The 27,393-nt window shown below is 35.5% G+C and overlaps 1 protein-coding gene across 1 annotated transcript in view; it reads right to left on the bottom strand.

Annotated features, from left to right (window-relative positions):
• Positions 1–27,393, bottom strand: part of LOC113257094 (contactin-6) — a 268,941-nt gene that overhangs the window by 40,162 nt on the left and 201,386 nt on the right. Inside the window, 1 exon segment of the mRNA XM_026501252.4 lies at positions 5,716–5,843. Within this exon segment, the coding sequence (XP_026357037.3) occupies positions 5,716–5,843 (128 nt within the window).

The following is a 27,393-nucleotide window of genomic DNA, read 5'->3' as shown; positions in this document are numbered from 1 at the left end:
AAGTCGGGTAGGAGCGGGAATTGAGGGATTACGAAGGAGCATGAGGGAAAGTTCTACAGGGTGATATTAATGTTCTAGATTTGTTAGTTTGGGATACACAGGTATATGCACTTGCCAAAATTCAGCAGACATACACTTTTTGATCTGTGTATTTCATTACATGTAAAGTTTACCTCAAATGGAAAAGAGTATAAACAGATACTGAACTCCAGTAAGTGAAAGCTGAACTATTTAGGAAAAGTACTAGTTTTTGCAAGTTACTCCGTTTTTATTTCCACCGAACTTGAAATAATGTCATGTGAAACTGCATGTGTCTCAGGCAGTTATTATTACATAAACTCATTGGAAGATGAAAAAAGAAGAAGGAAAAAAATTTGTCACTTACTAATACAAGGGCCATGGTCAAGTCATTTTAGCAATCTATGCCTCGGCCTCCCCTTGTGTAAAAGAGAGAATGATTATTTGCTTCATAGTGTTGTGAGGGATCACTGAGATGATATACACAAAGCACCTACCACAGTGCCTGGAACACAGTAGATATCTGATAAATGGTGGTTAATAACAATATAGAGTACAACACCAGTAACAGTAAAAACAAACTCTTCAAGGTCTCCTGCTAGTTAGCAATAGAGCTAGTTAATTTAATTCCGAAGTCTGTGCTCTCCATGACTTTGAGGAGTGGTGTGTACTCATCTATCTACCTTCCTCCACTTAGCTTGAAAGACTAGCCATACACTCCTTATTTTTATTAAGAATAAACAAAACTAAACAAAACTTTAACCAAATTAGGTTTAATTCGTTCAATGAAAAATGTCTGGAACAATAAAAAACAAAAGGTGAAAACCTGAAATTCATTAATATCTGTCCTTTATATTACATATTATAAAACACATATTTAAAAAAAACAGCTATTTACCATACTTGGAAATTTTATCTGAGTGGTATGTGCTACATTTTTAAAAGACTGTGGACTAAATTGCTATGAAGACTAAAATAACATTGATATTGTATTTGTTTAAATAAATGGGGTTTTCTTTGTTTCTTTTTTCTTTCTTTCCTTTCTTTCTTTTTTTTTTTTTTTTTTTACAGTTTTACTTGAAGGGATTATGGAATTCACATATCAAGAGTTATTTTCAATACTGAAGGGGGAAAGAAAATTCCTGGCCAGTACACAAATTCACTATGCACTTTTTTCACCTGAAATGTGCTTCCACTAATAATTTTTAAATCAAAGCTTCCTTTCTATAAAAATGCTTTAAATCATTCTTTGTGGAAAACTGGAGTGCATAATTAAACATTCTGCGGAAAATATTAGCAGTACTGGGAGACTTCTCCGCAGTGGTGTTTTCATCCACTAAAATATGACCGATGTATTCCAACGCACCTAGTCATTTCTGTGAAATTGTCCTTTTGGTTTACTCAATAAAGCTGAACTTCTCAATAAAGCTGGGCTCAACACCTCAAATCCTTTAAACCGCCTTTTGAAGCCACAAAGCCTCCAATTATCTACCTATCTTGGTATTTCTCTTAGTACATATAGAACCATAATGGTGCACACCATCATTCTGCCGGAGAAAACGGATAGGCCACTCTCCATGCTGGTATAATAAAGACTTCTATCACAAAGAATAAACAACTAAATGAGCAGCAATAAACTTAATTTGCACATTAGATATGCTTTTCCAAGTTCCGACATTTCAGTTGAAAATAATGCTGAAGCAATGAGGCCTATAATTGAACATCCAAAACTTCTCCAGTGGGGAAACAAAAACAAATGTTGCCTGCAAACAAGATCATTTTTATAGCCTGCTGTTACTCTGCTTTTTAATAATTTTTCAAACGCCAGATCAAATAATTTCCCTTTTTATGTGATTTTCATATACCTCTTAAGTGTATGTACACACTGTAATTTTATGCCAGTCCTCCGAAATGAAAACACCTAAACTCTCTCTCTCTTTGATTTCCTGTTTGTGCCTATGGAACATGTCCTCAGATTACACTGGGCATCTTCTGAGGCTCTGGCAAGGCTGGTGCTAATTGCACTCCCAATGTTTGAATGGAAAATGGCTTTATCCTGCTGCATGAGTGAAACAGAAATCTCTGACATACAGTGCAGATAACTTCAGAATCCTCTTAACACAGATAAGCCATATCAGCTAAAAACTAAGCTGGAAAATATCTTACTCTTGTAACTATTATCTCTATACATGTTATCTAACAACAACATTTCTTGCATGACTGAGGCTGGTAAGTCAATTCAAAGAGAGATGATTGTTTCATCAGCTTTACTGAAATTTCTCATTTGCTCCTTACCACCTTATTACCAGTAAGGTCACTATATGCTGATTTTGGTATGAGAAACAAAATTATATTTGACTCTGTAATGACAATCAGATGAACATCATAGACTAGAAAATACAAACACACAGACACACAAATATTAAATCATCTTAAACAACCAGATGACTACACTCTTAATAGTCAGGAAAACGGTTGAATCAATGCATATTATTATAATTCTTTCTCAGATTAAAGCTTCAAATTTGTAGGTTGTAAAATAATAATTCTTCATCAGTAATAGCTTTAACTTTCTTAGTTGAAAGAGAATTAGAGATAGAAGTCCAGTTAAGAGGATATGTTAATGACAGACTTATCTTAGACCTGTATTTACGTAGCAATCACATAGTTTAATAAAACTCACAGAATACAGATCAATAAAAAATCAAAGTTTCTAAAGATGCTTTTATTTGTATTGTACACATTTTGTGTTTATATAGTTATTTTTAAATGTATGTTTTTGTGTTACTATGTGTGTATGTGTTTCTTTATAACATGGTTCTTGTCGATGGCAAAGAAGCAAATAGATCCCCCTTAAAATGGAATGTGGGTATTTCATGAAGATTAAAAATAACAAACACAATTTTCTTCTCATTATTAGATATAAATGAGTGAAAATTACTTGATATTCATGCATACTGATATATGCCCTGTTTGCATATGTAAATGATTCTCTTCTTTGTGCTGAAAATATTGGAACAGTGAGTTCTATCCGTGAAGTCTGTAGGATTTTCATGTAGCTTCACATTTTTTCCCCCTTGCAGAGTAAGGAGTTCTCTATGTATTAGAAAAACATGACTACAAACCCTAAAATAGGGAAAGTGAAAACATTTTAGAAGTTCATTATTTTCCTTTGATGTTCGTTTTTGCAAAGTATCCTAAGCTTAACCCCTGCGAAATAGAAAACCTTCTTATTTTAGAGCAAGGAAATCAGAACAGAGATTATCTAAGAACTAAAGAGTGTAAGATAAAATCATTTCACTCAATCAATAATTATTTATTGAACCCATACAGTTCCCAGGACTGTTCTAGAATTTGTGACATTCCTGCCTTCTTTATGCTTCTTTCTAGAGGAAGGGAAAGAGGAAGAAAAAACCACAGACATGACAAATAAGTGAACTATGTAAGAAAATGGAAAATCCTACTGAGGAAGGAAGAGCAGAAAAGATTAAGGTGACCAGGAATGCAGATTGGGATAATTTCGTTCCAATAGCCCCAGCAAAGAACACTAGAAATAAATAAGGCTACGTCGAGTTTTTGTGCTTTGCTTTGTTTCGTTTTGTTTTAAAGTGAGCAATCTTATTTAGTTATTTTCTCCCTTGTAGAGAGAGTTGATGGTGTGTTTTATGGACTATCCCAAATTACAGATGAACCTGTTTCTATCCGAAGAACTGGGAACCTATCTGGCAAAAAACATGGCTATGTTACATACCTTAAATATCCAACTGCTGTCTTGAGAAGTAAGCACGGTCCAGCTTCTCCAGAGTTACATATTTATGTGAGTTTCCTCCTTTTACTTTTCTCCTATTTTTTGCTAAAGGACAGTATCACCATGCCAAATGTTTGAAACATTTGACAGTCCAATGTATCCAATAACTTTTATCACCAGAATCTCTGGGATGAAAGGATGCTCATCACTGTATTTTAGCAGTAAAACCACTGGTCCACCTAATGGATCGCCAGTATTCTATGGAAACTTTCAATGAGAAACTACATTTCTACTACTGATACCTTCTATCCTTTACATTTTATGTTTTAATTCCCTCTGGATTTCTCCATTCTTGGAAATTTTTTTTTAAGATTTTATTTATTTATTTGACAGAGAGAGAGAGACAGCCAGCGAGAGAGGGAACACAAGCAGGGGGAGTGGGAGAGGAAGAAGCAGGCTCCCAGCGGAGGAGCCCGATGTGGGGCTCGATTCCAGAATGCAGGAATCACGCCCTGAGCCAAAAGCACACACTTAACGACTGAGCCACCCGGGCACCCTGACCATTCTTGGAAAAATCAACCATGATGCTGTCCTCCACCATATTTTAACCTTCTTCATATTTTAAAATGAATGCCTACCACCTGTACCTTCTTAATTTGAAAGGAGGGAATAAATCTCCTCTTTTTATTTTTCCTTAATGCTGAAAAGCATTTATGTTTTTCAGTATATTGTAATACCAAACATTTGCTGGACAGATATCCTATCATTAGATATAGCTACAGTACATTGCTTGAAATGTTAAGTCCATCTCTGTTTTAAAAATCTGATGACAATACAATCTTAAGGAAGTAAAGTTTTCCAAAATGTGCCACACTGGTAAGATTTTGACAAAAGTTACATCAATCACATTTCCCCTGAGTGTTTCAGACAATTGTTAGCAGGCAAAACGTAATATGCTTAAGCCAATGTTGGCAAAAATACCTTCCAGGAATAAAGGTAGGTATTTTTTTTTTCCTTGAGACATTTTAAAGGATAGGTGAAGTGTAATAGCTAACTACTTTTTATTTTATATATTAATTTTTAATAGAAATGATAAATCACTGATTGCTGAATTTAATTATTTGGGCTTAATTAGCTGTTCAAACTACTTTATCAAGACAGTCATTTTAATCATCCAGGAGGCAATGAAATGATAAAAGTGACATGTCTTCCAGTAAACATACTAGTTTTATGAGCTGAGATTCAACAAAGTAAAGTAGCAAAGATGGGGAATAGATACTTGAATACTAATTATGTCCCTTGGTGATATATGGAGGTACATTTGTATTGATAGTAGCTTAAAAGTCTGAAGAATAGAGTATGCAGTTTTATCATCACAAATTATGTGAGCTTACAGGTTTATTCTGATGGGACAATAATAATGACTTACACAGACACAGATATTTTAATTTTTTTTTCTTTGGAACAAACTACTCATTAAAGTGTATGCAAGAGGGTCTGCATCTCACTAGCTATGCACCTAGTTATATAAATAAATGAACTGGTTATGTACTTGGCGACATTATATCCATGGTAAAATTTTCATACAAAATGAGAGTTTCTGAAGGAAATTTAACCAAGAAAAATATCATCAACTGACTTCATCAAAATGTTCATAGCTTCCTACACTAAGGCATCTGTGAAAATTCAAATGTTTTAGGTGCCGGTTTTCATTCTGTTTAATTACCCACTGACAGCATTTCAACTGCCAAAGTGTTCACATCCGCCGTGGTATCCCACTGGCAAAGCAAACGTACTATTAATGAATATGGGAACACAACTCTTCAATAAATTGTGACATCAAATATTTCACACATATGATATGATACAGGTTTGACACTGTGATAGAGGTTGTGATATGCATACATATCGCCAATGTTCATCAAGCACAAATGAAGATAATAAAATACCTTTTACGACTAGGCTGCCAGTGTTCTTTGCAACACCAAACTGATTTGTAGCTAGGCAAGTATAGGATCCAGCATCTGACCTAGTAACGTTATATATCTTGAGGCTGCCATCCTCTGAGAGAAACACTCTAAAAAGAAAATACATAATTAAGAGAAGTAAGGTTCTTAAAATAAGCCTTAACCATTTATTTTCATTTTATAACATTACTAAAACCATGAGCATATTCCTTTCCTTTTATCCTATCCTTCATTGTGAGCAATCTCTGAATCCCCATAGTAGAATAAATGATATTTGCTTTTATTCTGACACAGTATTGATAATTATCATACTATCACTTGAATTATCATTGTTGATTTTGAAGCCCATTAAAAATAAAATGGATGCTTGATGCTACAGTGCTCATTTGCTTGATTAATAACAAATGCAAGTATTCACTACGCATTTTGAAAAGTCAACTCTCTGGTGAAAACTGAACTTGGCATTAGAGAAATGCAAGCTAATTTTCACATTGTTTAGTCGTAGTTTTATAAACCCGCTCTTACTTCGCAATGGCAGTATTTGCCGGAGCTAGTGAACTGAAGGAACCACCTATATGGTTCATAGCCAAACAGCCCAGGCTTATCCTGTTATGTGGCCTATCCCATAAAAAAGGGTAAAAACATAGAAAGAATGAAGCCTTCATGAATCAGACTGAATTAAATGGTCCTAAAATACATGCAATCATACAGCACATAACGAAGGGATAGCTGATTAAGAAGTCCTAATCTTTCATAAATTGATTCTTAAGTTTTCTCTGAAACTCAGAAATAATCAAAAGCAAATATCAGATACTTGAATACTAATTATGTCGTTGTAATCAGGGAAAAGCCCAAGATTGGTTTCTTCACAAAATCACCATTAAATATTTTAATAAGGAGACCAAAAAAAAAAAAAAGGAATAATTAAAGCATGTGCCCAATTTTATGTCTTACAAATATAATTAGGAATCTTTTAAAAACACAGCTCTTAAAATACTAGTAAGTAGTAGGGTTGTACAAAAATAAGTGATGAAAACTAATTTGTCACAACAATAATTTTAAAAGAAAGACATAACAATTGCCATGCATGTCATATCCATTAACAATACCAAACAGTATTTGTTTCATTGCAAACATATCATTGTGCCTAATATGTGTATCACACATAATGTAGCTAATATAATTAATTACCCAATTTGAAACCAAGAGAATATCAGCCAACTACAATTTGTATGAAGCCAGCTTCCGATGTTGGGTGTATTATTAGTGATGTGTTCCACATTCTGTCATCAAGTGAGAAGCTGGGGCCACGTCTGGGTTTAGAGTGTTCCATGGCATATAATCAGATTTTTGTTTAAGTCATTATCTTAGAGTACTCCCCAACAGCAGACATTTGATATCTCATTTACTTTCTGAAATGTCTAGATTTCTTGGTCGTGATTTACATTAACAGTTGAATCATACCGTTAATGACACATGAGTAGTAAAGCTATTATATGCAGCAAACTCTGGGCCAAATATAATTCTGTACCTGATTTAATTAGAAGAGATCAATGTGAGAACCATTTGGGTGCATAACATGTCTCTGGAACTTAGGAAAAACTAGGAATTTCCAACAACACAGAAATGTTAAATTTTGGCCAATAAGACAATCTAACAATATAAAATATATATATTTTGATATCTAAAGGTCATCAGACAAATGTCCCAGCTAGTAATGCCAGTGTTTATATGTCATATAATTTTTCACTTAGCTTTCAGAAAAGAACAATTCATGTAAAAAGTGGTTTAATATTACTACCCTTTTCAGGGTCATGATATTTGTTCAATAATGTTTGTTAAATTGAATTGAAATTGTCATCATTGAAATTGATTATTTCTGTTGAAATATTAATCAGTCAACTGATATTTCTCAAGTGCTTACTACTGTTTGAAATACTGAGAATGCAGACCAAGAAAAATTATAATCTGTCCAAGAGTAAATAGTTAATAAATATTAGAGAATGAATTGAAAGTTATATCTGATTATCTCTAGCACTCATCCTCTTTCCACAACCACCCACAGTTACTTGCAGTAGACTAATTGTCCACGTTAATTATGATGTTTAAGAAGTTCCTGTTGAGTCATCATTAGATGCCCTTAGAATTGTCATCTGTGTTTGCTTCTCAAAATGTGGTCTCATCCCAGACTTACTGAATCAAACTTTGCATTTTTACAAGATATCCAGTGATTGGTATGCACAATAAGGTTTGAGAGCATTGATCAATTAATTATAAGTTAAACTTTAGTCTGTAAAGATTATCTTTATTTTTAAGCAAGAATCCATACTGTTTTCACAAGATCAATGTGCAAAAATGTATAAAAGATAAAAAAGGTTAGAATTAAATATTTTATGAAAATAAACAAATTAGTAACCAAACTGACTTATCACTTATTAAAAACAGATGATTAAAAAAATAATTCTCCGTAGCAACCTAGGATATAGAAAGCCAGAGATTTAACTATAACTAGAAATTTTGTAACATGATAAATAGTATTAATATTTCAACTTATCATTTAATTTTTTAAATTAATAAGATGGTAAATATTGTAAGAAAACTTAATCTATGGTAACACAGATGGAATCAAAACACATAATCATAGCCCTAATTTTATGCAGAATAATTAAAAGAAAAATAGTAAAAAAAAAAGTGAGAATTCCTACTTCAGTCACAAATTAAAATGTGGCTTAGCAGAAATGATTGAAATAAAAGAAAGAAAAAAACAAAAATAAAATAAAATAAATAAAGAAAGAAAGAACAACCAACTAAAATCAAACCGTACTTAATAGTTGACATTTTCAGGTAAGGAAGGAAGCACCTATAAAAATTAGCTGAAACATTTTAGTTCACGGTTTTGGTAACATTCATAGAGAAAGATAAACACTAACTATTTTTTATTCTTCTTTTGGAATATTTTAAAAGGTAGTTAAAATTGTATCTGCAGGGATGGAAACAACATATTTATTAAATATATTAAAATAGTGTATCTTGATTCCATAGATAGTGTTTAAAACAAAACACAGCCACAAGTATAGATAAGCTTGACTATCGAAAAATTTGAGAAAACATTCTAGTAATAAAAATAAAGATTTTTGTGAATAATTAGCAAAGAGAATACAATTATAGAGAGGGAAGCATAAGGCAATCAAGTGATTAATTACATATAATACATATTTGTATTTCAATTAGGACCTAACGCAGAGATTATACTGTTAAAATTCTAAATTCAATAATTCTAAAAATTCTAAAATTCTAAATTCTAAAAAATTCAATAGCAATTTAGGAACAGAATAGAAATCCCAGGAATAAACCCATGATTATACGGTCAATTAATCCATGACAAAGGAGGCAAGAATATGGAAAGAGGAAGACAGTCTCTTCAACAAATGGTGCTGGGAAAACTGGACAGCTACATGCAAAAGAATGAAACTGGACCACTTTCTTACACTATACCAGAAAATAAACTAAAAATGGATTAAAAACCTAAATGTGAGACTTGAAACTATAAAACGCCTAGAAGAAAATACACACAGTAATTTCTATAACATTAGTTATACAAACTTTTTTTTTTTTTTTTGCTGTCTCCCTTGGCAAGGGAAACAAAAGTAAACTTAGAGTATTGACCATACTAAAATTAAAAGCTTTTGCACAGCAAAGGAGACCATCAACAAAATGACAAGTCATTTTGGGAGAAGATAATTGAAAATGATATAATCCTATAAGTGGTTAATGCCCAACATATATAAAGAACTTATATAAATCAACACCAAAAAATCCAAATAATCCTATTTAAAAGTGGACAGAGGACCTGAATAGATATTTTTCCAAAGAAGACATACAAATAGCCAACAGAAACACGAAAAGACAGTCAACATCACAAATCATCAGAGAAATGCAAATCAAAACCACAATGAGATATTACCTCACACCTGTCAGGATGGCCAAAATAAAAAAGACAAGAAATGACAAGTGTTGGTGAGGATGTGGAGAAAAAGGAACCCTTGTGCAATATTGCTGGGAATGCAAACTGGTGCAGCCAGTGTGGAAAACAGTATGGAGGTTCCTCAAAAAATTAAAAATAGATTTATCACATGACCCAGTAATTCTACCACTAGGTATACCCAAAGAAAACAAAAACACAAATGCAAAAAGATACACACGACCTTGTATTTATTGCAGCATTACTTCCCACAGCCAAGACAGGGAAGCAATCCAAGTGTCCATCCATGGAAGAATGGATAAAGAAAGTGTGGTATAGGGGCGCCTGGGTGGCACAGTGGTTAAGCGTCTGCCTTCGGCTCAGGGCGTGATCCCGGCGTTCTGGGATCGAGCCCCACATCAGGCTCCTCTGCTATGAGCCTGCTTCTTCCTCTCCCACTCCCCCTGCTTGTGCTCCCTCTCTCGCTAGCTGTCTCTATCTCTGTCGAATAAATAAATAAAATCTTTTAAAAAAAAAAAGAAAGTGTGGTATATATGCAATGGAATATTACTCAAAAAAAAAAAAAAAGATCTTGCCATTTGCAACAACAGGAATGGACCTATAGAGTATAATACTAAGTGAACTACTCAGAGAAAGAAAAATACCATATGATTTCACTCATATGTGGAATGTAAGAAAGAAAAGTAAAGAAAAGAAAAGAAAAGAAAAGAAAGAAAGAAAGAAAGAAAGAAAGAAAGAAAGAAAGAAAGAAAGAAAGAAAGAAAATAAAAATCTTAAATACAGAGAACAAACTGGTGGTTACCAGAGGCGAGGCAGGTGGGGGGCGGGGGTTGGATGAAATAGATAAAGGGAATTGAGAAGAAAATTTAATAGCAATTTAAATATTTAAATGGAAATGGAGCAATGCTAAGACTTTCTTCCTTCTAAACTTACTCAGCAAATGCTAATGTCTCCTGAGTTCAAGGTATGATGTTAAATGTTACAATAGAAATATGAGAAACAGGGTGTTAATTACCAAGGACACACTTCTCTATGATTTAACTCAGTGGTCAAAATCCAAGGAGGTTATTATTACGAGTCAACTCTACACAGACCCTCTACTAATTGTATAATAAATGTCAACTTACTGAATCCTCTGGGATTCTGTCAAACCTCTGGGCTCACTATTGTTATCATCCCCAAGCTTCCTGATGGGGAAACTGAGAAAAGGAAAGAAGCAGTAATGTACTCAAGTTACCCACTAGGTAGTGTAGGGCCCAGATTCCAACTTGTCTTTCTCTTTGGACCAGGAAGTAACTATATGAACAAGTGCTCACTTAGTTTCCAAAGCATTGTTTACTAATAGTATTGTTACTAAAAGTACAAACTTGAGCATTTTACTTATTTTATGTATGTATATATCTTTGTACAGAATAACCTTTAATATTGGAGACACTTACTCTCACCTTCAGAGAATCCATACGCACATTTTCTCAGGGTTCTAAACTTTTGTGAACTCTTAAAGGCAAGTTTGATATTCCTTACTATGTGAGAGTTTAACCATAAAAATGAGGCAATAATGATGACAATACTAAGAATTATTTTTCTCCTTTTCTATGCCATCCTACTCAATAGGGTATTATTAGCAGAGTTATTAGCAAACATGGAGTTTCAGGTCAAACTACTTTGCCTGTTACTGAACCTAGGCCATAACACTTAATATTTGTAACCACTGGGCCAAGTTACTCAACATTCCAAGTCCTCAGCTTCTCATCTGTACCATGTGGATACTGATATTACCTGTGTCAGAGAGTCATGAGGAGTGAGTGATCTAAACTATTTGAAAGGCTTAGCTTAGCACTATGCCTGACTGCTAGTTAGCAGTCAATAGGTAGGTTTTTAATGAACCAGTTTTTCATTCTGCCAAAGAATATAGGCACTTTGTAACTCCATGAACAGTGAAAACATTGTTTTTTGTCACACTTCATTTTGAACAAAGAGACCTGAGAGGTATATGCCCGGCTCTTTGAAAGGAGCCTAACACCAGGAAGAGTGTTCCCAACATTAAGTTTCGTTGTCTGAGACCCTTCGCTGAATTCATGCAACCTCCCGTCTGTGTACTTGTCAAGTTATTCTTCCCGATCCACAATGTTCTCATTTTTATTTTGGGAAGGAAAATAGGGTTGCTATGATAATTGAATTAATTAAATGTTAGCTATTAATCTCATTCTTGCTCTTCATTGATACTAGTTTTTGGCCTTTCCTCTCCTCCATGACTCAGAGCAGGATTTTTGATTCTCATTTTGGCTCTTACTCATGCCTGATGTCTGAAAACTCTCTTGTCTGACTGGATTCAGCAGTATATTTTGAGGTTTTAACTATCATGGTTATCAGTCCCTGGGCTGTGTTGGGTTTGGTGCCACTGGGTTCTGAAACTCAATTTACACTGTATATACATTTCCTTTTGAACACTTCCAATATGATCAGTTCATAGTTAAGCGATAGACACCCTTCCACCCCAGTCTCCATTCTCAAATATTCACTTAATTAGAATATTTCAACTGTTTGCACTATTGAATAGAAAAATTTCCCCCAAATTACCAAAGCTTAGTACTCTATTTAGATGATTAAATCACAAATTAAGGCATTGCATTTAAAATGTTCTGTAAAAATTAGAATTTAAAGGCATTTACATGTGTAGATGTATCATGATCATTCAACATTTGAAAAATTAATAGTCAGCATTTGTAATGTACTACATTATTCATCTAATTGCATTCCGGGCATAAAAAAAGGTAGAAATTCAGAAGTACAAGCTGTGTGTGACAGTCAGGTGACACTGGTAGATTTTATGGTGGCAGTAGAAAATAGAATATGTGGACAACTGAGCCAACAACATATGTAAGCATTTCAAGTTTAACTGATAAGTTGAAGGAACACTATATGAAGTGATTGAACATCCAACATTTCAGTCTTCCTACGGTCAGGGAATGTTAGTGGCATAAACAGAAAACAAGAGTAATAGTCTACCCATTTGCCTGATTTCATACTTTTGCTTTCTGCTTGATGCATTATTGTGAATGAAATATCAGCAAGATGGACTACCAATGAAATGAACTGGTAGGATCCCTTTACCTGAAATGTATGTCAAATTTTGTGTCATTCTGAGGAACTACAGAAAGACTAATGTGGAATGTTTTTATCCTTGCTTTCCTGCGTTATTATAAACCTACTAAATATAATAGAGATTAGCATTCACATCTAGTTATGACTACAGTGAATCTAATATATATCCAATCTTTGGTTAACCTACATTAACAAATCTGTATACGTAGGTCCCACATGAATCAAAAATGATGAAGGCTCTATTTTTGTTTGTTTGATATCAATCGTAGCCCATCACAAAGTTTGAGGATGCAGAAGATTAGCAATAGCTAAATTTCTTAAACTAAAAGAAATTAGGACATTGGGCAATTATAATTCCTTATTGCTGAAACTAGAGCAATACTGCTATTTTTATAGTTAGATTATTAACTGGAATATTGCTTCCAGTTCTGTCTAAAGATAATACTGTAGACCATGAAATTTTAATTGATGGTCTAATTTTACTGATATCTAGAAAATGTAAAATAGATTGGATTAAAATGAGTTAGATACGAAGTAGAAAAGTGTGTATAAATTCCGACTCTACACAATTTAGGTTTTAGGTAAAGTGTCCCACTGGAATCCATTTTAGATCAAATATTGATATTACATTTTAATAATTTTAGCACCTGATTATCATAGCTAAGGTGCAATATCTATGCCGATTTCACTGTCATTTAATAAACCATCTCTTAAAAATTCCTTATTTTAACAAGCTACAAAAAATGACATGATCTACAAATAAGTAAATATAAAAGCTAGCTCATTTAAATCAAAGTAGTTTTTCTTTCCCATCTTTTTAAGTCAATAACTTCAAATGGCTCTAATGGTAATTATACACAGAAAATAGCTCACACCTCTGGCCAAGGGAAATTCAAAGATTTAATCAATGGATTAATGCAACCCTATTTTATCATTCCTTATAAGACCATCAGAGCAGTAAAAACAAAAACAAGAATGAGATAACACACACACACACACACACACACACAGAAAAGAGAAAGAGATGAAGACAGAATAAAAAGGAAGTGCTATCTTGAGAGATAATTGAATGGGTGACAGAAAATAAAATCTAGCCTTTCTACTAAATGATGCAGATCATCCTCAGCAAAGCACAATATACTTAACAATCTTCAGTCAGGTCTAAATGAGAGGAAACATATACCAGAACACTCTAGAAAATTTATGGAAGAAATTATTAAATACACTATTTGTCTCTTTTACTTATCTGCCATTGAGGACAGAGCACAGATACACTTTCCAAAAGAGTTGTGTAAGTCCCAAAGAGAACACAAAAAGTGCGTGATTTGCAAATCTTTCTTAAGAGTATACCCTTCACAGACTTGCCAGATGAAAACCCGAAAAAAGGCTCTTCCCAAGTGCCTAGCAGAGTATTTGCCCTCCCATCTGCTTATGTGACTCCCATGCATCTTCCCAAGCCTACTCTGGATTCCCACTATTAAAGACCCACCTTATACATTCCCTCAGGTTCTTTTAGTACCATTGGCTGTCAAAAGTCCAGATAACACAGCCCCATCATAAAATGGCAGCTAGCATATAAGCCCCTTTTTCTTTCCTTCCAAAGACTGTTCCCACATGTTTCTTCCTGGAGATCGTCTATGTGGCTGATTGATGCCAAACTACCAGTTGCATGTTTCTGTTCTTAAAATTAGTCAGTAGCCAATGCAATAAAATATGATCCTGCATTGTTGCCCGTATGTACCTGCCTCACTCTTAGCTGTTCCCCAGGGAACCTGGCTAAAATATGCAGCTTCTTGACCACACTGCAGTACTTTCCCTTCCTCTTTCTCCAAATACTAAAGATTAGTAATTTTTTCCATATCAAGAAACTGACACAAGGAGGTTTAATACTTTACTTAACCACAGCCAGGATTCAGGTCTTCTGATCCTGAGTAAGTACTTTTTCTATTGAACCATTATCTGAATCATTATGCTACCTTGTATTTTGAATTTTCTTTTTTTTTAAAGATATTTTTTTAGAGCAGTTTTAGCTTCGCAGTAAAATCAAGAGAAAGGAACAGATTTCCCATATACCCCCATACGTGCATAGCTTCTCACATTATCAACATTCCCACTGGTGGTACATTTGTTACAACTGAGGAATCTACATTGGCACATCAACATCATCATCCAGAGTCCACAGTTTACCTTAGGATTCACCCTTGGTGCTATACATTCTTGGGGTTTGGAAAAATACATAATGACATGCAGCCATCACTACGATCACACAAAGTATTTTCACTGACCTAAAATTCATCTGTGTTCCACCTATTTATTCTTCCCTCCTCTAATTCCTGACAACCACTGATCCTTTTACTGTTTCCACAGTCTTGCCTTTTCCAGAATGTCATATAATTGCAATCACACAGTATGGGACCTTTCAGATTGGCTTCTTTCACTTAATAATATGCATTTAAAATTCCTCCATTTCCTTTCATGGCTTGATAGCTCATTTCTTTTTAGCACTGAATAATATTCCATATTCTAGATGTACCACAGTTTATTTATTCATTTACTTCCTGAAGATTATCTTATTTGCTTCCAAGTTTTTGCAATTATGAGTTAAGATAATATAAGTTATACTGTGCAGGTTTTCGTACACACATAACTTTCAAGTCCTTTGGGTAAATACTAATGAGTGTGATATTTGGATTGTATGGAAAAAGTATGTTCAGTATTGTAAGAAATCTCCAAACTGTTCTAAAGTAGCTATACTATTTTGCTTTCCCATTAAAAATGAAAAAGAGTTCCTGTTGCTCCACATTTTAGCCAGCTTTTGGTGTTAGTATTCCAGATTTTGGCCATTCTAATAGGCATGTAGCAGGATCTCATTTTAATTTGCATTTTCCTGATGAAATACGATGTGGAAAATCTTCAAATACGTGTTCGCCATCTCTATATCTTGTTTGGTGAGGTGTCTCTTAAGGTCTTTGACCCTTTTTTTTTTCTTCTTGTTTTCTTATCCCTGAGTTTTAATCATTGGTGGTATATTTTAGATAATAGTTCTATATCAGATGTATATTTTGCAGATATTTTCTCCTAGTCTATGGCCTGACTTCTCATTCTGTTGGCATTGTCTTTCATAGTGCAGTTTTTTTTCCTTTAATTTGAATGAAGTCTAGCTTATTATATGTTTTTTCCATGGGTCTGCCTTTGCTATATCAGAAAACTCATGGCCATACCAAAGTTCATCTAGGTTTCCTCTTATCTCCTTATCTTCTGGGAGTTTTATAGTTTTGTGCTCTACATTTAGGTCTATGATCCATTTTGAATTAATTTTTGTGAAGTGTAATGTCTGTGTTTAGATTCATTTGATTTTTTTTTTTTTTTTTGCTTGTGGCTGTTCAACTGTTTCAGCACCATTTGTTGAAAACACTATCTTTGCTTCACTGTATTGCCTTAGCTCCTTTGTCATAATTTTCTTTTTAGACAAGTTTTCACTCTCTAAATAGACTGTAAAGCTAAGCTTTTTGAGGCAAGTGATATAGGGGTTTTAAGACAATGGACTCTAAAGTCAAGTTGCTTTTTTTGTGTTCTGGCTCCCCCTTTTTGGCTCTGGTATATTGGAAGCACTTGCTTAATTTCCTTGTAAATTTTACATGTAAGTGGTTATAATGGTAATAATAACATTGGTTTGTTTTGGAATTAAATTTTAAAATCTATTAAAAATATCGAGTATATATAAGCCTAAGGTTAATGAGAGCCCCCCAAATGGTAACGATCACTCTTGATTTCTTTGTGTCTCTAAGAATATCTATAATTCATAGGTATTTACTAAATATGATTTCTGACTGCATTTATTCTGAAAGCCTTAGCCTTTTCTTTGTAGGTCTACATGTGTATTTATTAATATTATCAGTAAATTCAGCAAACCAACAAAAAGTCACTTAGACAAATAATCTCTTTGGTTAAAAACAAATGCTAGGTATAGGTTTAAGCAAACTGGTTATCTGGCTAATCGACTTTGTTAATTTGAGGACACCACATAAAGTAGCACAAGAACTGAAGAGATACATTCAAATCAGTCTTACCAAGGGTAAGACTTAAGTACATAGAGCAAACCTTAATCATTCTTTTGTACAATTCCAATCATGAAACTCAAGTGTTAACAAAGGCCATCATGAAATCTTTCAAAGTTATTATGTTGTATGGACCCTGTTGGGGGCGGAGAGGACGTTCCTTATTAACTGATTAACAGAAAATACAGGAATTCTATCTGTAGTATTTTCTTGGCCTCTGTCCTAGCTCCAGACAAATAATAGTGTTTCTTTGGTCCCTTGAACTGAGTTACATTAAGGATGGTGTGTTTAAATTTATATGTGCAGTGGGAGGTGGGTAAGGCAGGAAAAGTAAAAAACAAAAACCTACATGAAGTGGCATCACCAATTGGCAGCACAAATGAATTCAATTTTGTTATGTTTTGTCAGAAAGCACGTTGCTCTTGGTGCCTAGGGGAAAACAGGCATGCATGGGTGACTTTATGCTGTCCTTTTATACCACTCTCAACAAACGAGAGGAACATCTATTTTAAACACATTAAGTGACTAAAGATATGCTTCCCTAGAAGTGATTGATCAAACATGATTTGGGGGTCATTACACAACTAACTGGAAGGGTTTAACTGACAAAGGATTGTTTAGAAGTGCTACCTGCAGATTAAAATGGACTCAAACACCTTTTAATTTACATGGAAATAAAAACATCACTGATGCCAGTGTCTAATTTTTTTTTTTTAAATTTCTGGTTTTGGCAGTTGTATTTTATGCCTAGTGTGTAATTAACTGATGTGAACAGCCAAATGTTTCAAAGTTAAGTCCTCGGTTCAACTGTCCTAAACTCCAAAGCAGAAACCAAGCATCAGAGATTCAGACCTTAGAATTCATCAAAAGGTGACTCCTTGTTTAATACACTCAAATAATTTAAGCACCAGCTTTGTAGTGGCTGACACACAACACAAACACAGATTCTGGGTGACTGAATTGTGACACAAATTAGGAGATGGCAGATAAGAACAGTTGCTAAATAACATAATTATTTGGTGTCATGATGTGTCTTTATTCCGATGGCATGCCAGGGTGCGCTGCTAGGCTGATTCCCATGAAATGTTAAGGAAATGTGATTTAACATTAACAAAACAGCATCAGATGGAAAGCTTAGCTAAATTAATCCAGTGTAAGAGGCCTAAGAGGAGTATTTAGCTGTTCAGTAGAAGAAGGGAAGGAAAGATAAAGAAAAGTGTCTCCATTTGCTACAGTATTTTGGGATGCTTGAGAAGACACAAAAGGGAATTAATACAGATTCATATGCTAACATACCTTACAACCCAAGCAAATCAAAAGAAAAGATGGGAAATTATAAAGCTGACAAAGGACAACAAAGTTTGTAACACAGGACTTAAAAGACATCTTTTTAAAAAAAGTAGGCTCCTAAAATAACTACAGGAGAACCAATTGAAAACACAACGGGAGAGAGCTGTACAGAAAGGAATGGAGAAGTTCAAACATTGTCAGGATTTCTGGCTACACTTCCATTACATTTATGATGATGAGCCTATTGTGTGATCTCCTTAAGACTTTGGAAGTTTGCAAATCCAAGTTGTATCTGCAGCATACTTTGAGAGAGACAGACAAGATTCAAATACAGTCCTATGACCTTAAACCAGTAACTTTATTCCTGAAGTGCTTGGTTTCCCACAAGCATTAAAAAAAAAAAAAAAAAAAAAAGTGAGGGAGTTGGGCTGGAACATTTATGATCATTACCCCTTTTCATTCTAGCTCTGTCCTTTGGTTATTTCAGAGCATGGTGTATCTGTGAACTGCTCTCCCCTGCCATCTTGAATGTGGCTGTGGAGGTAGATGTGAGTGGAGTTTCCAATTCTGGATCCCTTTTGGCTACTGAATTATTATATTCTTCAGAGTCTATAGAATTAAGCTTACAAACATGGCTGAAAATGGGATACCAACTTGGATGTGACTCCTTGTCTGCTAACTCTAATTATTTCTTCTTAATTATAAAACATAATTTCATACCTAGATCAAGTCCTTCACGGAGCATAGGGAGTTTATCCTTATTTACTGAATTTGCATATCTATGTCTGTATGTCACCAAAAATTATATTGTATGTTACATTAAAAATCCAATCAGTCATTTGAATATTGTATGTGTAGGAAGCTAAGCCACTAAAAAGACTGATTCATTTTGTTGGTCTGAATTAAGACTCCATCTGTCAGGGCTATGACAAAATATAGACTTATTCTATACCTTTTATTGATGTAAAAATAGAATTTGTTTTGGGAATAGTTGTAGTTTAAACTGAAAAAAATAATGAACAAATAATGTGTATAGTATGATGGCCTGCTTTTAGCTCCACAGATGGACACTCTATGACATTGGAAAACTAAACTAAAAGCCTACATTGTGGTGTTTAAGATTGCACAGAGATCGGAAATCAGAGCCTCCTGGAATAATAGTAATAGAATGCATTTCTATTACTCACTAGCTGTGTGACTGTAGATGTGATGTTTAACTTTGCTAAGCCTTAGTTTTAACCATGTAAAAATACCAATAAATAATATCCCCCTCGTAGGTATCTTGTGAAAGTAAATGAAATGTATCTAAGATCTTAACCACTACTCATCCATGACTGGTGCTATAAGTCGATATTATTACTATGAGTATGATTATGATTTGATGAGATTCAGGGTCAAAAATGACAGGACAGATTTCTGATCGTATCGGTTAATTTAATCTGAGATAGAATGAAAAAAATTGTATAATTAAGAGTCTCTAAGCATCCCTAAGCAGTCAAAAAGTCAACCATTGAATGGCTCACAAAATGATTTGTGTCTGTACTTAGAGGAATCATATCCTGCGTTGAAGAAGGTAAGTGCCTATCCAAACCTTCAACTGGCATCATGTATGACACTGACTATGCAGTAAGATAGCCACATAAAAAACCAGTTCTTCCCATCTTTGTTTTCTAGGAAAAAAATCCTACCTACCCTTCGAGTGCCAGCTCAGTTACCTCCAGCCTGCTGAAGCCCTTCTGAACTCCTGCAAGCCGAGTCAGTCCTCACCATCTTCTGTTTGTGATGACACATGCCCCACTGCACTGGAGCTGTTGACCTACCTGTCTGCTTCCCCCACGAGACACAGAGCTCATTCAAATTTATAAACCCAGAATTTTTCACAAGGCCTGTCAAATTGGTTTGCAACTGTGCTTATAAATAAACGAATAGTTTGACAAGTCACACTTGAGAATCAGATTTGTCACTCCAAATCAGGAATTCTCTAACTGCACTCTTGGGAGATCTAGCAGTTCTTAGGGCACACCATGGGCTGCTGGGAGGAAGCCAGCTTGTGGCTGCGGAGGAAGCAGGCAGGGCATTAAGAGGGGCTCTGCTTTTCCCTCTAGGTCATTAGCCAGACTGGTTCAGTTTTAGCTGTGTTATGAAATGGGCTCTAGCATAAATTTCATTTGGAAGCAAAACAAAAACAAAAACATCCCCCTCGACCCCAAACATAATTCTACTGTGGGGAAAAAAGATAAAGGAAAAGGGGAAATAATAGCCAGTGACTTAAAAAATGGTCTGACAAGCCTGACTCTTCATTGTGAAGATATTAACAAGACTTTCACACAGTTGGTCAGGCCTTTATTTCTTCAACTGGATCATAATTTCTGTAAGACAGCAATTCTATCCCTCCTATTTATTTCTATTGGTTTATTTTCCATATGCCCATTAGCGTCTATGAGAAGGTGAGGGTGTAACATGTACCTGTAGAACAAACATTTTCTTTCTAAGTAAGGAGCATTGTACTTTAAGCAAATCAAGCAATCTTAAAAGTCAAACTAAGAACAAAAGGTCATTTGTATAAACTGCACTAATAGCTGACCTTTTCTGTCTATAAAATTATTGCTGTTGAATATTTATGTAAACTTTGGAAGATATAAATGTCACTCAGAAATTAGAAGCAAACACTAAAGTAAGTAGATATCATTCCAAGGCCAATTGTATTCATATTTTCAAAAAGTAACTGAACTGAGGACTTATATCTCTTTGGCAGTGAGATAAGATGAAGAATCAAGCATTTTAACACAGGAAGCAAAGTTCTGGGGGGAAAGGAGATAAAGTGAAGTTTCTATTTTTCAAGTACTATGTTTGCATCAAACCAGTATTTCTCCAAGGGGTATTCAAAAATCTCAGCTTCTCTTGAGAGCAGAGGACGTGAACTTATATTAAAAATGCAGATTCCTCAACCCTGCTTCCTACCTACTGACTGAAAATCTTGGACATGGCTCTGGGATCTGCATTTTTCACAAGGTCCTTATGCATGATCAAGTTTGAAGCCTACTGATACAGACTACGAATTCACAGCAACTCCACAAGGAAACTTATGATGTACTTCTTTGAAGATACAGTGAGTGCAAGAATATAAGATTTGTGGAACTTCTTTGCTTTGTCATATTTGCCCTTGGTTTAAAGCTACAGGATGTTATTACCCATCATTAAAACACTTTAAATAGGGAACTACAGCAATAACAGTCTAACCCAAGGCGGTGGTGTAAAAGAGCACACACCCAGCTGGGCAGGCTGAGTTTAAAGGCAGGCTTTACATCTTTAATGAACCGGAGCTCTTCCCGGCCATGGCAGGCAGGAGGTTTTGCACGCATTGTGCTAAAGGGTCAGTGCTCCAGACCGGTGGAGGCCAGTGGGGATAAAGAAAGGAGGATGGATGGCAAGAGGGAAAAATGAGGGCAAGACTGACAGGGGCACACAGGATTTTAGCTTGTTAAATCTTCGCGTGACGGAGGCAAGAGTATCAGATGGCTCTTGACATCTTCAGCATGTATTCCCTTGGAAAGGCTCACCTTAACAAGACTCTCAGGAGTTGAGTATGAACAATTTAAAATTTTATTACAAAGAGGCAGCACAGAAGGGAGATTGTAATAAGCCTGGCATTATGCAGACTGTCATTCTTCCTTGAACATGGGAACATATGGTTCATTTGCCTATTTGATACTCATGCTACCTGATGTACTAAGCACTATTACATTAAGTAGTTGGTGATACAAAATAAAATTAGGTTTATTTGCTTGTTCCATTAGGAAGCTTTGCAAGGAGGAGAAAGAGATAGAGAAGCCTGTTTGCTAGTTGCTACATTCTGGTTTAAAAGTTGCATTTAATAGACATGTGTAGAGGGGCTGTTTTATTAAGGTTTTACTAAGGTTGAGCACTTGGGGGTAAAGGTAAAAGAAAAAGGAACAATGGTGATTTAGAAAGCAGATAGTGAAAGATACATAGAGAAGGGTCAAACAGGAAGGGAACATCATATAACTGGTCCCTTATATTGAGGCAGACAGACCCCCCATTAGCTGATGCCCCACAAGGTAAGATGGTCGTGAAAAGGCTCCAAGGGGAAAGTGAAATTGGAGCAAAGTGTTGGGCAATGGGCTACGTAACCAAAGGAACTACTTTGTCTAGCTCGTTTAGCAAAGAGTGGAACAAAGACAAACTAATTTTTATTCTGTTCATCTTCTGTGTCACTCTGCTAAGGGCTTTCAAATAGGTCCTCCCAAGGGTACATTTTTAATCATGAAGAGAATAAGATCAAATGACTTGCTCAGTAACCATCAATTCTTTCTTGGCACAGAGAATGCCCTGTTACTCTCTTTCATCCTCGTCTTCACTACCTTCTCTCTTATCTCTTCCTCTCTCCACTGATTCACTGCCATCTTTCAACTTCCCCTCCCCTTACCCCAGCCCCTTCCCACAACTGACTATTGTGTTTAGGAGGGAGGTCGCAAGGCGCTGGGGTCCCGTGCAGATGGAAGTGGGCCTGCTAAATTTTGGGCTCAAAGGCAAACATATTGAATAAGCACCACTACTAGAGTCTATGTACCTAAGAGATTCACATGTTCCCGTAAAGTACATGCATTGTGCCAAGGGCCCAGGGCCACACAGGGCTTAATTGTATCATTATTACGGGATAAATCACACAAGATTCATGGATTTGAGGAGGTCTGTTTGTAACTCTGCATGTCTCTCTCTCTCCCCCTCTCTCTGCAACCCCAAGTGGATAGAGGTAATAGAATTGGTTCTAGGGAGTTCAGCAGTCCTCTGATATCAAATTGGGGAAATATGATCACGTTCTGAGACCAACTGCCAAGGGATAGAACCTCTACTTTTCAGTTTGATATTCAGTGAATCTCAAAGTATCTTTGTATTTACCTCTTTGAGATTACTAAGGTAAAAGTGGTAGAAACATACATAACTATGTGACAATTGTGTTCCTCAGAAATGTATCTGCATATGAAAAGAAGTATAATCTGATATATTGTGTGACATATAGAAGGTGCTTAAAATGGTTATTTTCAGTATTGATGACCATTTGTCTGATATACAACTGGATTTTATTTTACTTTGTATTGCTTTATTTTATCTTAGGAAGAGAGAGAGAAATGTGGTGAACTTTTTTCTTTCTTTCTTTCTTTTTTTTCCCAACGAATGAGGAAGAAATCTGGTGGATTATTTATTAATTCAACCATCTTTCAATAATAGGAAAAACACTCTATCTCTTTATTTTTATTGTTCAGAGATTGTGCACTCTGACCAAATCTCAGGTGATTTAGGCATTGTATTTAATGCTGCCCGTCAGAGGACAGCTTTGAGCTGTCTGTCCAGCAGGTTAACATTTCCTATTAAATTCATGAGGTGATCCCTGAACAGGTAGCCAGCAGTCACTGGGCACAAGGAGATAAATCTAGATCTTTGATTTCTGTCAGTTCACTTGCTAACTGGATCCACAAGGAAAAAAAAAAAAAAGAAGTGATTAATCAAACTTAGCAGATGTGGAATTGATTCCCTCAGTTGCCCAGAATGCCTCCAGAGACAAGCTTAATCTGTATTCATCTTGACTTTCTGTAGTCAAGTTTGTGGTTTTTACCCTGGCTGGTAGAGGTAAGAATGTGTAACTGAGATTTACCTCAATATTAGGATCAGAGCAATAATGGCAGCCAATGGCAGTAGAGAATACAGATCACCCAGGCTTTCCACACAGGCTGCTTTTTTGAGTCTCATACAACCATACGGGAGAGACAGGTACTATTTACTCCATTTTTCAAGTGATTTAACTGAGGACTACTGACGTTAAAGGACTTGCTAGAAGTTATCAACTATGTGAGAAATAGGGTTGGGACTTGAACCCAGATCTCCTGACTCTCATAACTTCAAAGAAAAACACTTTCTTACAAAAGGATAGTGTCACATTTTTGACTAGCTTAACATTTTACTCACAACACCTAGTATAATATTTGGAACTTAATGGGTATTCATTAAATATTTATAGAATGAATGAGCACATCATGGGCCTATTAATTATTAAGTAAGTTTTTGGTTTAACTGCAAAATGTCTTAAGTCAGGTAGATACAAAGCAAAGTAATTTTTAACTTTCATTGATTTAGCAACACAAAATACTTATTGAATGTCTGTTATGTCCCAGGTTGGAGCTGGGTTCTGGGCCTATCATGGTGAAGGAGAGTGGTGCTAACTACGCTATCCTGCTACAGTTCAGGGGCCAGGACTCTCTAACTTCTGAATCCATCCAATCAGATCATTTTGGCTGTTTTGATAATTCACAGCAATCATCATGTCTGGCTCAATCACTTGGTCACCTGAGGAAATCAGTGAAAGACATATAAAATTATAACTGTGATAGTAGCTGCAATTTTAACCTGGCACACTAATATTTTGCATTGATTTCTAATATATAATCTCTATTCTGGCAGTCACTGCATGGCGACAGTGTTTAAATAAATTCAGAAAACAGCAACCTCAAAAGAAAAAATCAAAACAAAGTGGTTTTATCCAAGGTCAGGTCACTCACCAGTGACAGAGCTGGAATCAAAAGTCCCTGTTTTCTAATTCCCAAGGCAGGGCTCTTTGCAATACACCCCTATTTTCCCCACAGGAATATACCTTTGCTACTCTTCAATTTAGGTGCTATTGCTAAATGACTTGTAGCTCCAGAAAGAATGAGGTAGATGTTATAAGACCATACATTCCCAGCAGGAAACGAGGTAGCCTTTGGACTCTGTAATGCTATCCATCTATTTTTAGTTGTAGGAAAACTTTTCTACTTGGACAGACTGCCATGAATACAGGCATTTACAAAGACAGAAATCATAAAATAGTCAAGACTTCAATTGTGGCATATAGGCCAATAAGAAACATATTGATTAATCTCAGAATAGTTGCTTGATCTGAATTACCAATACATGCAATTAGGTTAAATCATGCGAAAACAGCCCTTCAAAAAATTAAGAATCAAGTATGTTCTCCATTATCTGTTGAATAGAAAAGACCTGGCAACAGAGATGGGCAACTTGGCATAGAGTCCAAGTTTTATAATTTACTACCTAGGTGACCTATGCTGTCTCACTTCATGTAAGAGTGGAGGAAATTGTCAAAATATATATATTGCCGCTATTTTTTTTTATAAGTAGGTAATACAGTAAGATTAGTTTGAATAGGCTTCTTTAGAGTCCTTTCAACCATCTCTAGGTAGTTACACTTTATTGGAAGCAAGAGTTAGTGACAATGAAATTTCAAAGTAGACAGGACCATTTAGAAGTTTTATAACAGAAAGTAAAAATGTACATTTTACCACATGGGTATTTCCAAGGTCAAGAACTAAAAACTATTCCTACCTGGAATCACTGTAAATATTTAAGTTGTTTTCCATATGTGACTCTCTAAATCTTTCTATGTATGCAACTGTGTCATGTTTTAAGAGAGGTATGAGAGGGTAGGAATTATATTTATTTTTCTATTTAAGTGAAATAAGCAAATTGGTGTGGCATGTAAAAATGTATACTGGGACTCAGTGTTCTGTCTTTGAGTTTAGGATCTGGTTTTATAAAATTCTTTCCTTCTTTCCACCCTCCCTTCCTCCCTCCCTTCCTTCCTTCTTTTCTTTTTATCACAACTCTGATTTTTAACTTCAACTTCTTAGGAAACCCCCATGATTAGATGACAAAAAAGCCATTAAGTCAACACAAATAGAAGGATAGGTGCTGCATTTCCCAGGAAGCAGCATGAAACCATGCACTTAATGTAACCAGTCAGGTCAGAAGGCAACAGAAGAGGGGACAGGATAGAAATCATGCAGAGACACAAAGTCTCACAGAACTGGCTGTGTGACCGTTGCAAATTACTGCTGAAGGTAATCTATAACTGGCAGAAATATATGTCTGTAATTACCATGTACTTCGGGGCTTAACTTTTTTTTTTTCCAATTTTTTAAGATGCCTGTTCAGGAGACAATTTTGTTTGTTTGTTTACTTTCTTTTGTTAAAACCTGTAATGAAGTCCTATAGCAGTGAGAGAACGGAATTACAGAAGAAGCATCTGTGAATAGAAATCACACAGATCACTCCTTTAATGACAGTGAGACAATGCTGAATCTGATATGCTATTGGTGACTATTCAGAGGCTAAAAAGATCCCAAATTCATTTCACGTGGGGCAAAACAAAACATAAGCCTGAAAAGCCATTTTAAATGCAGTTGCCCTTACAGTCTACACATTTTTTTCCTCTCATTTTCTTATTTTATTCAACTCCTTTTCCCTCTCTTCCTCCTCCCTACGTACACTGTGTTTGAGTCTTCAAAGGTTATAGAAAGTAAACAGCAGTCATTCCTGCTACTTAGGTGAGAACTTTGAGTCACTTTAGGAAACGAAGTAATTTATTTATCTCAACTCTCAGTACAGACCGCTGGATTTGATACTATTGTATCTCTTGAGTTTTCTGCTTCTACAGCAGTGTCTTCAAACCTCAACTTGATTTCAGGAACCAAAGAGGAACCATTTAAAAGGAATCCACAGCCAAAGCTGTTGAGGATACTTGCAATGATCTCCTAGGCTGTCTACACAGAGGAAGGAGCCCAGTCAGGGCCAGGGCAACAGATTTCCCTTCATCTGTCTTCTCTCCTTAGCTCTGAAGCTTCTGTTCTTCTGTCTCAAGATACCTCCTCCAGAAGAGCTTTTCTCTAAAGCTCGTGATATCTTACATATTCATCCTTTTTTGACACATTCATTCATTCCACAGATATTTATTGAGTTCAGGTTCTATACCAAAGGCACAGGGCATGCACAGATAAATTTGACAAAATCCCTGTCCTGGGAAAAGCTTTGGTGTAAGGCTATAGGGGCCACTGGAGACAGAAGACAGGAAAGAGAGTGCCCTAGAAAGGTCTCTCTCTTGTATATATTGTCATGTCAGGAGAGGATCTTCAAGGCACCAGATATAACCCTGACAGCACTCTATACAATCAGCACTGTTTGTCTGTTTTAACCTCCTTTTCTCTCTCCCTTGACCGCAAAAGCAGTCCTAGATCAGAAATAACAAGATGGTGTCCCTGCATCCAGCCTTTGTGCATTTTTACTGGCTCAGAAGATTCAAAGCCAATACCCAGATTTCTAGTTTTTCTTGAAATGTTTGAAGTTCTACAACCCTGTCTGAAGTTCTATCCTCCC

The sequence above is a fragment of the Ursus arctos genome, unplaced genomic scaffold (genome assembly GCF_023065955.2).
Source record: "Ursus arctos isolate Adak ecotype North America unplaced genomic scaffold, UrsArc2.0 scaffold_14, whole genome shotgun sequence".
NCBI lineage: Eukaryota > Metazoa > Chordata > Mammalia > Carnivora > Ursidae > Ursus > Ursus arctos.
The sequence above is the reverse complement of the archived record's forward strand: the minus strand, read 5'-3'. Positions and strand labels throughout refer to the sequence as shown.